Raw genomic sequence first — 16,887 nt, forward strand, 5'->3', positions numbered from 1 at the left:
AATTTTCCTCTAACATTCTAAATCTTGCATACAGTACACAAAGCTGGGTTTGTGAGGTGAATATAAGAGAACTTGAAGGAACTGGTTACTTTAATCAAATTTAATGTTTATTTTTTCAGACATTGCCTTTAAAAAAAATAAAAAAAACCCCACTGTTTCCTTCTGACCAGGCTTCAGGTCAAATTCTGACGTTATAACACAGTATTTAAGTGCTTCATTCTTTTACAGATGAGCCAGGAATCATATAATCAAAATCTTGCCTATACTTATTTTCTTTGCAGCGTACATTATATATCTACTTTTTCAAAACTTTTTGTACATACCTTGGACAGCAAACCTGTAGTTCAGTAGCTCTGAGTTTTCTGTCTCGCTCTTACTGACAACGTACACCTTTTGCTTTTAGGTGAAACTAATTCATGAAATTGCTTCATGCCATGGAATTTTAATTACGTCTTATTCATACATTCGACTGATGCAGGATAACATCCACAGCTATGACTGGCATTATGTGATTCTGGATGAGGGTCACAAAATCCGAAATCCAAATGCTGCAGTCACACTTGCATGCAAGCAGGTACTTTATAAAAAAATAAATGAAAGATTTTAAGTGCTCTGAGGGGAGGTTCTTCCAAAATCTAATAGCCTGTATTACTTTATCATAAAAATACACATTTGACCATTAATAAAGAATAAAAGCATAAATCACAATGGTCTGTATTTGACTACTTAATTTACTTAACATTTTTAATGAGTTTACATCAGTAAATTTGCAGAAGTATGGTAGAGAAAAAAAATCAGAAATTTTAAATTGTGTAGTAATTTACCATTAGGGATAAATGTCAGATTGCTGGTGTTCATTTTCTGCTAACAGTTTATGGGCAATATATTGCAGAAGGCTGTTTATTTCAGGAATATGAGGCCACATGTTTTAAATGGAGAATTCATTGATGATGAAATTGAATATCCTCTGAGGCAGGAGGCAGGTTACACCACGAACCATGAAAATAACTTTCTTTTGGTTTTGTGTTTTTTATTAATAGTTCCGCACACCCCATCGAATCATCCTGTCTGGCTCCCCTATGCAGAATAACCTAAAGGAGCTCTGGTCCCTCTTTGACTTTGTATTCCCAGGGAAATTGGGAACACTACCTGTGTTCATGGAGCAATTTTCTGTTCCAATAACCATGGGAGGATATTCCAATGCCTCTCCAGTCCAGGTAAATGCATCAAAAATATCACTGTGCTTGAAGGAAACGTACTTCATGCTGTATGTTCTAGACACTAACCCAAAAGACAGCTGCATGTGTGTTTTACTGCTGCGTGTGTGAAAAGAAATATTCAACTAAATGATACCATTTCATTTATACAGGGGTATAGCTTATACACAAGGTTTTCTTGTCAAAAGCCCTAAAGTTTAAATCATTAGAAGTATTCTTTGATATAAAGATGAGCAAATTGGGGTAGGAGGTGACTGATCTCATATTTTGATGTCTTTAAATAGAACTTTCCTGTTTGATATCAAGCTTCGGCAAATTATGCAATAGAGGAATCCTTAAATCCAAACTGAAAACTGTTTTCATTTTCAAAAGCTAATGTAGGAATTAGAAGGCTAAAAGTAGATAAACTATTTAATTTTGAAAACAAAAATTATTTGGAATATTATTTTGAATAAGTATGTCTATTAATCTTTGTAGTTGTGGTTCTCAGAATTTATGACTTCTTAAACATTTTTCAAATTAGCTGATAGATAAATTGTCTGCATAATCTGCAGACTAAGTTTCATACAAATGCTAATAAGCTTGTATCCTTTTCAATACTCTTCGTAATGTTTTGCACACATACATTTCTAAAGTTTTATTTTCTTTTCGAGTTTAAGTACTTCCCTTGTCTAAAGCTTAGTAATTTACTAAATTGGACAGCCAATTTGTTTTTTACATATCAATAATTTATTATATTCTTTGTTTTGCTTTAAGAGAAATGAAGGTATTTTTAGCCATTATGTACAGTTAATACCCATCTCACACATCCATTACCCATTATAGAACCATATGCTCCATTTAAGGCCAGAGTGACCTTTAGTTTCTGTGATCATGGGGATTTTCTTGTACCGATTTTTTTAATAGTCTCAAGCGGGCACTAATCTTCACTTACTGTCTAGTAACCACCATTGCTGCAGGCTTCTTTTTTGATCTTCAGTATATGTATTAGCAGTTTTTCATGAGGATTTTGGTTCTGTGCAAGTTTATGCTCAATTCTTGGATTGGTTTCTCAAAAAAAAAAAAAATCTCATTTCTGGTCTATTTTAAAGTCTACTAAATTAGGAAAGATAAATTAGTGGTATCTGAGGAAGACTTACTTATTCAATGTTATTGTTGCTAACATGAATTTTATTGCAGTTCATGTTGTGTTGAGTATGTAACTGTAGATCCACGTAAATCATAAATCATCTCATTTTATTAGGATTTTCCTATTACTAATTATGGAATTTTGCTTGTTGCTAAAATTAATATCAAGGCCCAATATGACTTCTGCTTTTACTTCCTTTTTCAGGTAAAAACTGCATACAAATGTGCCTGTGTGTTACGGGACACCATAAACCCCTACTTGCTGCGAAGAATGAAGGCTGATGTAAAAATGAGCCTCTCGCTTCCAGATAAAAATGAACAGGTTTGCTTATCTTTACTATTAGATCTGAGTCCTCTCCCTCCCCAAAATCCCATCTTTCATGAACATTTGGAAATAATTTGTGCTAATAGTACATTAAATCCTGTTTTAACTAAAGATAATTTCAAGTTGCATCTTCTTTTCGTCTGTGTTCTAAGTATTAAACAGTTGTCGTCTTGCAGGGTCTCAAGTACACTCTCATCTAAAAAACAAATTATATATGAAGTGTAGTCAGGTCTGCTTAATACTGTCCTGGTCACAGGTGCAAACAAATGAGTTGTCTGTGGGGTGCTTCCTATGGTGCATCTCTTGGACATTTTAACATTATTTCCTTCTGTAAAAAGGTTAATTTAGGCAGCAAATAGTAGAGAAATACTTGATGGCAGTTGTCCATATTGCAAGCTAACTGGGTCTGTACATTCTAAGAAACTTCCAAAATATTAGCCTTTTGATCTAAAACTTGTTTGCTCTACAAAGAGGTGGGATATCTTTTAGGAAACATTTTGATTCAAAGTAGAGGAGGTTGAAAGGATTTTTTAAACAACTGAAATTCCTACAAATACTCACTTGTAGTAATTATTAGATTCTTCTGCCACTCAGGTTTCAGTGCTTCAGGCTTTCTTGTCCTCTCCTCACTCTTTTCCTTGCTGTCTCCTCCCTCTAAAAGAGAAGTAGACATGCTAGTCTTTGTAAGACAGTGCTGAAATGTAAACAATAAATGAGTAGGCTGTACTCAGTTTCTGCTGTGCAATCTAGTGATCTTTTTTTAATCAAATTTTGAAGTTCTATATACTTTAAAGAGTCTGGGCTACTTACTCTAAAGAATGCAATCATAAATGGATTAAACAAATTTTATTTTTGTCCTTGTCAATCACAAGGCACTACATAAGTTTGACTTATGGCATAATGTTGGGTGCCTGGCAGGATGTGAGGAAGTGATTTTGTTCCATTTTGCCCATCAGACCATCTGAAAAATCATTATATGCTCACACTCAAAGGCTGATGACAGAACAGATTATGTGTGCTAACCTTCCCATGAGGTACTAAGAATTTGCATGTTGTAAGGGACATAAGACACACAATGGAAAGTGTTTTCTATAAACAGAGCTTTGAGAGAATGCTAACATTGCACAGTTACCTCGTTAAAACTGGAAAATGGCAGCACTTCCAAAACTAAAGCAATTTGAGGGGAAAAAATAACAACTGGGAAAGAGCACAGAAAAACGCATGAAACCCATCTTAAGGATTACGTTCATTCTCTAAAAATTCTAAGTTTTTTTTATTTCTAGTGATTTCTATACAGTATCTTTTAATTTAGTATTTCAGCATGTCAGACATCTGTGAAGCTTCATTGTAGCACATTGTAAAACTTTAAAATTCACTCTATTTGGAGTTTACAGGTTGGGCTTGAGCAGTTTGTTTGTTTGTTTTGGTAGGTCCTCTTTTGCAGTTTGACAGACGAGCAACGTCAAGTCTATCAAAATTTCATCAGCTCTAAAGAAGTTTACCAGATTCTCAATGGAGAAATGCAGGTTGGCATTAATTAAGGTTAATGACAGGTAGAGTTTGATGGATAAAGTCATGGACTGACCTTTGCATTCTTCTAGCTGGATTCTGAGCAGAAAGGGAAGCAAACACACTGATCTCAGTTCTGCTTTTGTGGATGTCTGCTTTTTTTTTTTTTTTTCCTCAGAAATGTTCCATGGAATATGTAGTTAGTGATCCATATGTAGTGGCATGACCAGATAAAAGTAGGAATGGAATGGGCTTCGCAATATGTTTGTGATCTTGGGGACAAATTATGGCTTGTGGGATGACCTGCTGTAGGTAACTGTATGCATGCTTTTAACCAATTGCAAAAGTGAAGCAAAGGAAAAGAGTAATTTGTCCTGAGTACAGTTCAGGTATGATAACTGTGTGATGCAACTGTTGATGATTTCACAGAGTCCTAACATAGAGCAGAGCAAATAGCAAGCATCCTTGTTATTGTCTTACTAGTCGCTTCAACATCTTTTTGTCTCCATCCTTACAACATAAGGATGTTGAAATTGCTGTGGCCAGGATGACAGCAGTAATTGAAATACAGTTTCAAATGCCTGCTGTTGCCTGCGTAAAAAGTCTGCTATTCCCTGTGAGTCCTACATTGCACACATCTGGTCCATTTGGCTTTTATATGCATGCAATGGACATTCTTCACTCCCATTTTAGTTGCAGGATACAGATCTACTGTTTGTAAGAGGAGAAGTAATACATCTTGGTTATAGTATGTAATTTACCACATGTTTCCATGTCTTGTGATCTGTAAAATCCCTTCTCCTCTCACTCCCAGTGGCTCCAGTTAGTTGTATGGTCAGTACAGCCATGTATAGTGCAGTGCCATACAAAGTGCCTAGCCATTTTAGTTATCCCAATGAAAATTATTTTAAGGAGCTTGTACAAGACTATCTGCAGAAATTTCTCTAAGATGTTACAGAATGGGCTATCATATTTGCTAGAGTTCTGAAAATTTTGAACAGTAAATGTCAATGCTTTTATTAGATGTTTTGTGATGACAGCAGTGAATCCCAGCTGAAAAACAAAAACCCCATTGAACAAACAAACCATAAATTATGAGCAGGCTCATCCAACTTGTAGTGATAGAAGAGTGAGGGATTTGCTGTTTCAAGCTAGTTCATTTTTATGAGTGCCCATTATATCAGAAGAATAAATAACATTTGTAATATTATTGAATGAATAACTGAACAGAACCCTTCTAACATGGCATCAAAAGTGGTAACTTTCAGCTTCATATGTTTGTTCAAATATGTTTACTTATCTGTTCTTTCTTACCATGCATTCTGGTGGGTATACTTGCTGTCCTCAAGGTCTGTCTTAAGTTACCTGCTAACATGGCTGGGGTTGGAAGGAAGAACACAATAATTTGAACATGGTGGAATTTTTCCTTTTGAGTAGGAAAGCTCAAGCTAGGGACTGCTTTTGCTAATGTGGAAATTGTTGCAGAATTCTCTTAACGTTGTCACCAGGAGAGGCTCACAAGACCATAAAATTTCACTGACCTTCTCTCGTACTGATTTTTCCTAAAACTTTCCATGAAATGAGTATTAGTGTCCATTGGCTTCTCTAAAGAGAAAACCACTATTAAAAACAAACTTCTTGATGATGACTGGATTAATCCATTGCTGTTTACTTTTCTCAACTGCAACCCATATAGATATAAGTATTTGTCAAGAAAATAAAAATATTTTTCTCCTGTATTCTTCAGATTTTCTCAGGACTAGTAGCTTTGAGAAAGATTTGCAACCACCCTGACCTCTTCTCTGGTGGTCCCGGGATTTTGAAGGGTGTACCAGATGCTGAAGTAGAGGAAGCAGATCAGTTTGGATATTGGAAACGTTCTGGAAAAATGATAGTGGTAGAATCCTTGCTGAAAATATGGCACAAGCAAGGTCACAGAGTGTTGTTTTTTACTCAGTCAAGACAGGTAAGATGAGCTAATTGTTTTTAGTTTTAGTTATTACTAAAACTAAAAAAGTGCATGTGTGTGTCCCAACAAGACTTGTAATTAGAACCACCTTTTGTAGTGTCCTTCTCAGAAGATCTAACATCTTATTGAAAAAAATACTAAAATGACTAATGTCTTTGGAATAATTGGAGACCGGTTCCCAAGCTCAGTAAGCTTTACTGGAATGACACAGTGTGGTGGCAGCGTTGCCCAAATTAAATATACTGTGTCAAAGCTTGTATCAGTTGTACCCATAGAATACTAGGCTGAAGCAGTGGTAATGTATTTACTGTCCCTACTGTGTAGTTTCAGGATAGAATTGGTAGTCACGTTGCTTGCTCTGTTTAGTGCATGTGCACATCTGATCCTCAGAATTGTGTGCTTTGGACCAGTAGCCCAGACAGTGTCCTTCATTTGTTTTCCATATGTATTCACAATTTTGCTTCCGTGGATTCCCTTGGAATGCTGCATCATTTACCTGGTTAACTGTCTTGAGACCATGTCTCTGGACTTCCCAAACCAAGCACAAACATTCCACTCATGCATTCAACAGTGAAATAACTACTTCCCCCCACCCCCCGCCCCAGTTACATAAGTTAATGAATTTTAAGATTCACAAGTTTTTGTTTGATTGGCACTGCAGTTAGTACCAGGAATTCTTATGACTTGATCAGACAGTTGCTCAGTCTTCACGTCTGGATTTCATTTAATTTTTTTCCATCACAACAGATGCTGCAAATACTTGAAGTCTTTGTAAGAGACAGAAACTATTCCTACCTCAGGATGGATGGCACCACGACAATAGCTTCCAGACAGCCCCTTATAACAAGATATAATGAGGTAAGATGTTGCATCCCACACACTAATGCCTATTAGTGAGTATGGTTGAGTTCTTGCATTCCTTTTTGGTCTGTTTTTAAATATACTACTTCAGATTTGAGACACAAAACTGGGGAGTTCAGTCAAATGAAACCACTTTCTTTGTGAGAGGGGGAAAAAAGTCATCACTTTTTTCACACTTAAGTTGGGCTTTCTACTAAGAAAAAAAACACAGTTGAAAAGGGGGGAAAAGAAATTTTATCGGACAACAGTGAATGAAATTTAGATCAAACTACTTTTATTTGTCAAAAGAGATATTAGGCAAACAAGGAAATTTATTCCTTTTCTTGGCTTCCTTTGCATCTTTGGAAATAATGCTGGTAATAAAAGAACCCAGGAAATAAAAAAAAAATTATCTTGTACTTTGGTAATTCTTGCTTTAGTAAATTCTCTCTTGTGTTATAGGACAAATCCATATTTATTTTTCTTCTAACAACTCGTGTTGGTGGCATTGGAGTTAACTTGACTGGTGCTGACCGGGTTATTATTTATGATCCTGACTGGAATCCCAGTACTGACACACAGGTGAGTTTGGTTCATTACATTCCATTTACTAGCGAAGTTGAAATAAAACTGAAGATGGAATGACATTTATCTCCTCAAGTATTGTTAAAGCACTATGTTGCTCCTCCCTAAGTTGCTGTTCCCAGCAATGGTCGCTTAGGGTGCACTTCCACATTATGATTACTCTTGTGGCAAAGCCAATTTCAGTGGTTCCCACCACATCCCCTTTATGCCTTACCACTCTTCAATATTGTCGATTCATATAGTCTGTTTACAGTGTAGCCAAACAAACAGTTGAAATGGCCTGGGTTTTTTTTAATAAATAAACAAACTAGATGTTTCTGAAGGGAGAGTACAGCTGTGCAAGCTCTTGAACAGGCGTGACTGTTGATGGTGGCAATGCAGGGTAGGAAAAGGAGAACAAGTGTTGCTTAAATTGGCTTTGTCCCTAAATAAAATGTAGCTATGCCCTTAGAAGCTGCTGTTAAGCCAATACCTTAAAGATTATGTTCTTTATTTGATGGTATGATGAGACTCTGGTTTATCATATCCCTTAACAGTATATGGGGCTTACATGTTTCAGAGGAAAAAACTATTTTTGATGGAAATCCTACATAGCTCTGAGATCTGCAAGTGTGTAGTCTGACCTACAGTGGTCTGTTTTGGTGGTTGGTTCAAGAAGATTGTAGGAAAGCTTTCAGCTAAGAAAAAGAAGAAAAGTTCAAAGGAAATGTGTATATTAAAGCTCTCTTGTGAAATAGATCCCTTTTGGAATAAGTCTACATAAAGTACATAACCTAGATACAAGTTCTAATTTTAAGATAATTCATTTTTTGAGATTTTTTGCATAGATGTCTTGGTACAATTGCAGACTTGTCTTTTTATGTATGTAAACTTCCTAAATTGTTTTCCTCTCCTGCTGAGTTAGTTGTCCTAATGCTGTAGAAATACCACAGCTGTGTAACTTCTTGAACTATTTGTTAAATGTTCAAACTAGGTTTGAAACAGTGGTATCGATAGCTGTCTGTCAAACACATGTCTAAGAGGCTAATGTCTGGTAACCAAACCTTTTGTGTTCCAGGCTCGGGAACGTGCTTGGAGAATAGGCCAAAAGAAACAAGTGACTGTGTATAGGCTTCTCACTGCAGGTACTATTGAAGAGAAGATATATCACAGGTCAGTCAGAACAATTCCTTGGATACAGCAGTATGCTCAAGAAAATGTTTGTAGCAAATCTGAGGTGGTGTAACAGTGACATACCTGTGCATGTGCACACATGGCTTGTAACCCCCAACTTTGGTCATGGTGGGCATGTCATGGAAAACTTTTAAAGATTTCTGCTGAGAAATGGGCCGCCTTCTAATATTAGACTCCCAGCTGCAGGGCTGTGCTGCTGCCTCTCTAGCTTCAAGACCCACATGCTAAATATACGTCATCAATCTGTTCCAGCAGCTGTGTCCAGCACACCCAGAATTCACTGTAAATGACAGAGTATGAGGCATAGACAGGAAAAAATGAGCCCCTTACCCAGAACATGAGACTCAACAAGTCTGAAATGCAAACTGAAATCAACAAAGTTCTTTATATTGTCCTTAGGATATATGAAGATGTATGTGGTACATACATACATTTACTACTCTGCAAACCCAATTTGATTTTATTCCCAAATCATTCCAAAGTGAGAGAATTAAATCCCAAGAACCACCAGTCATATTCATGTTATTTATTCCAAAATGTAGCTAAAGCCTTAAAGTGCTTGTATTTCAAAATAAATGAAATCTTTTTGTTTTGCTTTCCCATTCAGCTTTCTCAGCAGTTAGCTTCATTCACATGAATTCCAAATGAATGTACATGGGAATCCTCTGTCTAGGCATTACTCTTTAGAACTGGAATATCCTCTTTGAAAATGCAGATGAATGAAAAGCTCTAAATAATGAAATACCCGCACTTACTGAGTGCCTTTTTAAATCTGTTTTACCACATGGACACACAGCATCCGCTGTTGGTTGGCCTGCATCCCTCTGGCATACTTCTGTTTGAACAATACTGACCACATCAAGGAAGTGGGCTCTAAGGGTCAGGACAGCCATCAGAAATTCATTTATTTCCAGAACAGTGCAATGGACTTTGAACTTTAAGCAAGTTGTCTTTTCTCTTTGCCTGCGTTTTCTTCCCTGCAAATATGTGATCATCATTGCAGAAAGCTATAAAGCTCAGTTAATTCTTAAAAACTTTAGGCTTCTGATGGGTGCACTGCAGTAGCTGGCATCTATGTTTAAACTTAGTTTTTGCCAATTGGTTTTAAAAATAGTTTCCCTGCTTAATGCCAGCAGAGCCAAAACCATGATAAAAACACTTCTTCAGAACTGATTTCCATCTTTATTTAGGGATGTATTTTTTTGAACAGGAAAATAGTGCCTAGAATTTACAGTCAAAAGCTATGTAGTAAGCATGGCATAGAAGTAGATTTACCAATACTAGGAGACTTTTTGCAGTTTAGTTCTCCCTCAAATTTGTTCCTTTCAGTCGTCTACAGATGGGCTCTTTTTTTTCCCTTCCTCTCAACCACAAGTCTGATTTCCCTTTTCAGTAGTTCTCATCCAGTCATCACCATCAGACTGAGCTACTCTGCTGCTTTTGATTCCTCCAACCAATTGAACCATTAAAATACCATCATTTTAACAAGCTCTTGTTTTTCTTTCAGGAGCTTTCTGATAGTTTTATTGTAATATATGCAAGCTTTTCAATTTTAATGGACAAAAAAAAATTTCTAGCTGTGAAGTTATTTATTGCTTAGTTAAGGGATGCCTCATAGGACATTTCAGGATGGTGGTTACCTGTTGTGTTATGGGGTTGTTGCAAAACAATAAAGCCCTGTGTTTAACAATTTAGTTGGTTGTTTGAAAGTTACTAACTCAAGATTGTCTTTTGGAAACTAACATCATCTTCCCACTGCTTAATTGTTCTGCAGGGTAACATTTGTGCTTATACGGTTTTTTGTTTAAGTACTGTATTCAGTACTTAAACATAGCTAGACATTGTTTCATGCACAAAGTACTTTTTTTCTTTTTTAGACAAATCTTCAAACAGTTTTTAACAAACAGAGTGCTGAAAGACCCTAAGCAGAGGCGCTTTTTCAAATCCAATGACCTTTATGAACTTTTTACTCTGAGCAGCCCAGATGTGTCTCAGGGGACAGAAACAAGTGCAATTTTTGCAGGTACACATTTTTTCTATTTGTTTAAAAGAAAAAGATCTTTCAAGTGTTTGATAAATGAATACTAATTTCATTCATCCCTCAGGTACTGGTTCAGATGTTCAAGTCCCAAAACACCAATTGAAACGGAAACGTGAAAAGCCACCTGATAATGACACTTCTAAAGGTGATCTTCATCTTACAGAAAGCGGCTCACCAAAGTACAGCAAGTTATCCAATTCCTACTCAACCACTCGCATGACAAATTCTTCTTCTAAAGCAATGGAGACAAGTGAGGAAACCAAAGGAAATTTGGAAACCTTTGACGAAAACAGCTATGCAGAAGATAATGCACAAGCTGCTACTAATATAAATTCATTGAATAAAAGCAAGGAGGAAAGCTTGGAAAGAGCTGACAAATCTATGTCCCAGCCATTACCGGGTGATGCAGGGTCTTCAGAGAATGCCAAATGTCTGAACACCGTGGTGGCTGATGAAGTACATGGAGCAGTTAATGCAAATGTCAAGGGAGATTTTAGCCTTACATGTGGTGCAGCTGGCTCTTGGGAAAAGCAGGTTGCTAAAATTGAAGATGGGCAATTAGATAATAATCATTATAAACGTACCTCAAAAACAAAGCACAGGGTGGATATGCTGTCACATGAGAGCCACAAAGATAAGTCTAAGAAGAAACATCACAAAGATGCCAAATTTGAAGGAGAGCGCATTCCTCATCTCGTGAAACAAAAGCGATACAGAAGGGAGAACAGTGAAGAGAAGGAAGAAGACTCAAAGAAAAATGATGATTACGTCTTGGAGAAACTTTTCAAAAAATCAGGTAACCATTGTTATTTGGCTTCTCAGTGTCAGACTATTTAAACAGAGGTATATAAAACTTATGCAAATGAGGGAAGGAGCAGCTCTGTTACTTTGGTTAGAGCTACAATACAAAATGTGTTTTATCTATTCTGTTACTGTAGTGAAACATTAAAATGTTCATTGTTGAAATGCTCCGGTTATGAATGTGCTAATTACCTTGGCACAAACATTTCAGAGAGATCTGCAGCCTTCCAGAGACACTTCTATGTCCAGAAGTAATGCAATGTTTCTTCTGGAAATAAGGATGTAACCAACCTTCATTTACACAAGGGTTTCACTTCTGTCTGTCCTGTCCATAACAATAGAAATGATCGATTTACCCACATAATTGCCAAGTCTGTTGTGAATAATGACCTCATCAGCACACCAGAAGTGGTTTGCTGTCAAATTGATTGCTTAACTGATAGAAGGGGGTTCTCTTGTTAGAAATGACTATACTGAAGTGCTGAATATAATCAACCTGAAAAAGGAAAAATGTGATTGTGGCATTCACTTAAATGATGAATATTTAATTGTACAGATAACCGTGTAAATTAGCAGATATCCTCCTTCACCTTTTCTTGTATCTTCTGTTTTTTAGGGGTACACAGTGTTATGAAGCATGATGCCATTATGGAAGCTTCCAGTGCAGATTATGTGCTGGTGGAAGCAGAAGCAAACAGAGTAGCCCAGGATGCCTTAAGAGCCTTAAAAGTCTCTCGACAGCAATGTTTAGGAGCTGCTTCTGGTGTGCCAACTTGGACAGGCATGAGTGGTCTTTCAGGTGCACCATCAGGAATAAAGTAAGTTCAGTTCTCACACTGCTTTTCCAAAAATAGAAGAGATCCTTAGGATGCTATGGATTTATCTTTGTTTTGCACTTGGTATTTGCAGTAACATGTATCGAAGTGGAGTTTCATGTTTTATATTTAGTAAAGACATGAAGGCATATTACAAGCTTAGGAAGTCCCTTCTGAAGTACAAAGAAAGCATTATAGTTGCACAGTAGAGGAGAGTTTGGCAGAGGGCTCTTGAGAACCCTAAAATGCAAACCCAGTCAGTGTTTTTGGCAAAACTATCCTAATCGTTTTGAGAAGGGTGTTGTAAGGAGTTAATTCTTTTGTGGGTCTTTAGGAGTCGGTTTGGTCAAAAAAGAAACCCCATGCTGCTTTCTTCTCATTCCACTTATGCATCACCTGCGAAGAAGTGCAAGGTAAGAGACACAAGCTAACATTTCTCTTTTAATAGCTGATATATGTGAAATGTTCTGATTTATGCAACAAACCTGATTTATACTGTAGATGTCTCATACCCATTTGTTGTATGATTATGTAGATTTTTAGAATTTTTAGTCATCCATGATTTGACTTTTCATGTTTTGATGTAGCATCTTGATGAAGTATAATTAGATACAGCAGTCACAAATTGCAGCATGGTCTGGTTATCTGTCTCAAGACCAGCAATGCTTTTCTTCCACTTCTGAAGTTCTAAAGTTGAGACCAGAACATATTACCTCTGTATTGTGTATTTCAGATGACTAGCTTCTGAGCGTTCATGTTTGTTGTTTAAGTCTAAACAGCAGGCAGATTTTGTTTAACAGATTCTGTGGATCTCAAAATTCCAACTTTCTCCATGGTCTGTATGTTTATTTGCAGGATGCAGATACAATAAAGAAAGAAAATGTAAAGAAGTGTAGTTCCAATGGGCACTTTGATGGAAAATCTGGAGAATCGTCATCCAGTGCACTAGACTCTTCATCTTTATTAGCTAAGATGAGGGCAAGAAACCACCTTATTTTACCACAACAGACAGGGAATGAAGGAGATGAGAATCGTCAGCAAGCACCCGCCCCGTGTTCAACAGAATATGATGAACTGCTTGTGGATGTGCGTAACTTCATAGCGTTCCAGGCCCGTGTGGATGGCGAGGCTAGCACTCAGGAACTACTGCACGAATTTGAGTCCAAACTGCCTGCGGCGCAGTCCTGCGTCTTTAGAGAACTTCTCCGCAATCTCTGCACCTTCCATAGGAGCCCAAACGGTGAAGGTGTCTGGAGGCTAAAGCCAGAATTCCGCTGACCTTTGTCAAGGGAAGGCACCTGTCTGTGCGCTCAGTCACCACTCTCCTTTCAAAGACTTAGTTTGTCTTTTTAAAATGAGGAATTATTTCGTACTCGTGATTTAATAATTGACTTGAGCAGTCAGTGGTGCAGCGCTTGTTGCAGGCTCAGAGCTAACTTAATTTCTGATTTACACTATTTGTATGAAAGTGCCATCTACCTCATAGATGAAACCATACAAAATATCAGCACCTTTTCTTTAAAAGAAGTCTTAATATAAGTGGGTTGAAAAATACATACTGACTTTTTATTGCAATAAGAACCATGGATGTTGCCGTGGGTTGTAAGACTTTTATTTGATTTCTGTGAAATTTCAATAACTTCTTCCTCAATTTTCTGTATGTTACTTGAATGGTCATGAGGCATACAGTGTATCATAAAAAAAAAAAAAAAAAAAAAACCAACAGACAGACATGATAGTGGTCAGCATGAGAGGTTCACTTGTACCAACAAGTGCATCAAAATCATTGTATGACACACTCATCAGCAGTGAGAATTTTGTTTTAATGTTGGTACTTTCATTGTTGCCAGCATCTAGCATAGGCAGTGTAACTTACATCACTAATTAACTTGGAAAATAATTCTACTGCCACGGAGGTTTAATCACAAAAAATGGAAAGCCTGGCAGGATATTGAGATGACTGACAGTTGATAATTATGGAAAACTTATTATATTACGGAAAACCCTTTTACACCATAATCATCAATTCGGTTACAGTCCCGTACACCACTGGCAATTGCTTGGTACACAATATTTCTTACCACTGAGGTGACAGTAGCTGTTATGTTTGTCACAGGTTGTGGACTGATAATTGAAATTCCATGAAATGTTCATGGGTCTCACTGTAATTTATGTCAAAAACTTTACAGTTCCCTGTTAGCACTTAAAATTTTATACCTTGACAAAGACTGAGGTCAGAGGGGGAATGGTTTCACTGTATTTTACTAAACATAATCACTTTTGGCCAGAGACATAACTGGAGTATATACAGAAGTTAGAGGTCATACCTATTCTGTAGATAGGGAAAATCTCAGTCTTCCTGACAGTCAAACAAGTTCTAATACCCATTTTCTTCCAAGAAAGGAAGGATTGGATTATTTGTAGCAAATTCGAGTACTACATTGGGTCTGTCTTCAAGGTACTAGTGTGCTACATACGGAAATCTTCAGGGTGAAAAAATTGATGGATTTGAGAAGAAAACCACATTCTTGCAGCAACATTAAATTACTGTATGGCTTAAACTAGGAACAGTTAAATATGCCTAATGTCCTTCCTATCCCGAAGCTATTGAGAAAAGGGAAAGCTGAGCTACTTTAAGTTTTTTGTTCAGTGTGAAAGTATCTTGTTTACGTCAAGTGAAAGTACAAATATTGAAAGATGAATGGTGAAGCAAGAATACAAACTGTTACTTTGTTCTCATAAAGAAAGTCTTTAAGATACTTCCAATGGGCTTTTCCTCTTGTTTTTGCTCAGTGCTGAAGGACCTGTAGAGATTAGCAAAAAGTGGTGCCTCACTGTTTCAATAGTTGGTCAATTGGCTTTTCACAGATGGGAGCTGGAGAGGGCAGACAGTCCACAAATCTGTTTCTTTTCCTCATGGCATTTGAAGGTGGGACTGTTGCACCTTTTCCTGACATCTCTTTTTCGGATCCCATTTATATTCACTTACATTCCCTCTTTCAGGAGAAAGATGAAACCAAGCATCTAGGCTGCAATTACAAAACACTTCAAAAATTGTAGATCTGTTGATATGACTTAAAATGGATCAGTCAAGAGTAAAAACAAACCAATTTTGCTGTTCTCTCCAAAGCTATAGGGAATTTTAATTAGGTTTGGATGTCATGCCCCCACACATCCCTATGCCCCAGGAACAAACCAGGAATTCAGCTGTCAGCAAAGCTGCTGTTGTCACCTTAGCTATCAGTTCTGGTGTCCCATTTTATTTACTGCTTCCAATCTTAAAGACATAGTTCCTGTACTAAGGAAAGTTTGTAGCTTCTTGCTGATCTGTTAATGTAAATGGACTTGCATGTGCTTTTTATGAATCCTTGGCTTTTATGGACTTATTAAAAAAGAAAACCAAAAGCCTGTTCTAGAAGTCGTCTTTGGGGGCGGGAGGAAGAATGGGGTGGGGGAGCCATCTTTTCCTGTATAGTGTGGCACTGACTAAATGATTCATATTATCTTTAAGTACCTTCCCATGTTTCATACAACTTCAAATTAGGCACCCAGCAACTAGATTTTTTTCCATTTTACATATGTAAAAACTGCAGAAGAATGATAGGTGGGATACTGGAGGAAGTTTAAAATGTTTGTTTTGTTTAAAATGTTTAAAAGACTGAATGAATATTAGTGTAATACTCAAAAAAAATATTTTTAAGTATTTCATCTCAAAAGTGTATGTGATTAAAGGTCTACAGGCTGATTTGTAGGTAAAAGTTGTTCTGGAATATAATATAGCTGCTATACATTTTAAAGTAGAAGAGTTATTTCAGAATAATCCTACTTTTATTCCATATAGCATTATCTGATTTTTTTGTTTGTTTAGCTTTAATGTGTAAAGTGAATTCCTTTCACGTCTTCAAAGAATATCTGAAACAATTCCTGACTAATGATATTGCATACTCGAACATGTTTACCATTAAATAGCTTATAGACATGTAATATTTTTAAAAGCTTGTATTTTAGCCTTCTCAGTTTCCAAGTATTCAATGCTGCAGTTGGTAGTTGCTACTTTATTTGTGCATGATTCCAAAAATCACTCGTGTAGAATGCTTGTGTTTTTATAATTTGTTTTCTTGCCTCAGTAAAAAGGGGATAAAGAACGATCAAAATACAGATGTTACTTTAGGAATCAAGTTGAAAAAAATCATTAAATCTTATTAAGGAAAGACATTTCAGCATGAAACAGTGAGTATAATCTTTACATTTTTTAAAAAGTATACCACAAGGAACTACTGAAAATTTCTTCCCTGTAAAGATGCTAAAAGCTGAGCACCATGCTACTCTAAAAATGTCATGCCAATGTAGATGATGTGACCTACTACCCACACAGCTCAGCAGGCAAATGCAGTTGAACAAAAATCTAGAAAGCTAAATAGCAAAAACTTAGATTGTTGTGTAAGCAGTTATGGGGACTGTGCACACTTTTTGGGTAAAACGTG

At 36.7% G+C, this 16,887-nt stretch overlaps 1 protein-coding gene across 8 annotated transcripts in view; it reads left to right on the plus strand.

Annotated features, from left to right (window-relative positions):
- ERCC6 (ERCC excision repair 6, chromatin remodeling factor) overlaps window positions 1–15,883 on the plus strand; it is a 49,623-nt gene extending 33,740 nt beyond the window's left edge. For 5 of the 8 annotated variants that reach the window (XM_075504904.1, XM_075504905.1, XM_075504903.1 and 2 more), the window contains 13 exons: window positions 404–574; window positions 1,041–1,217; window positions 2,551–2,667; window positions 4,101–4,196; window positions 5,927–6,145; window positions 6,896–7,006; window positions 7,451–7,570; window positions 8,631–8,725; window positions 10,624–10,769; window positions 10,852–11,583; window positions 12,205–12,406; window positions 12,738–12,816; window positions 13,259–15,883. In XM_075504904.1, coding sequence (XP_075361019.1) covers window positions 404–574; window positions 1,041–1,217; window positions 2,551–2,667; window positions 4,101–4,196; window positions 5,927–6,145; window positions 6,896–7,006; window positions 7,451–7,570; window positions 8,631–8,725; window positions 10,624–10,769; window positions 10,852–11,583; window positions 12,205–12,406; window positions 12,738–12,816; window positions 13,259–13,681 — 2,688 coding nt within the window. In that variant the 3' untranslated portion in view covers window positions 13,682–15,883. The remainder of the gene's footprint in view (window positions 1–403; window positions 575–1,040; window positions 1,218–2,550; window positions 2,668–4,100; window positions 4,197–5,926; window positions 6,146–6,895; window positions 7,007–7,450; window positions 7,571–8,630; window positions 8,726–10,623; window positions 10,770–10,851; window positions 11,584–12,204; window positions 12,407–12,737; window positions 12,817–13,258) is intronic. The other 3 variants (XM_075504906.1, XM_075504907.1, XM_075504908.1) reach the window with 3 other exon arrangements.
- The last annotated feature ends 1,004 nt before the right edge of the window (window positions 15,884–16,887 follow it).

This window comes from Mycteria americana, chromosome 6, assembly GCF_035582795.1.
Source record: "Mycteria americana isolate JAX WOST 10 ecotype Jacksonville Zoo and Gardens chromosome 6, USCA_MyAme_1.0, whole genome shotgun sequence".
Lineage (NCBI taxonomy): Eukaryota > Metazoa > Chordata > Aves > Ciconiiformes > Ciconiidae > Mycteria > Mycteria americana.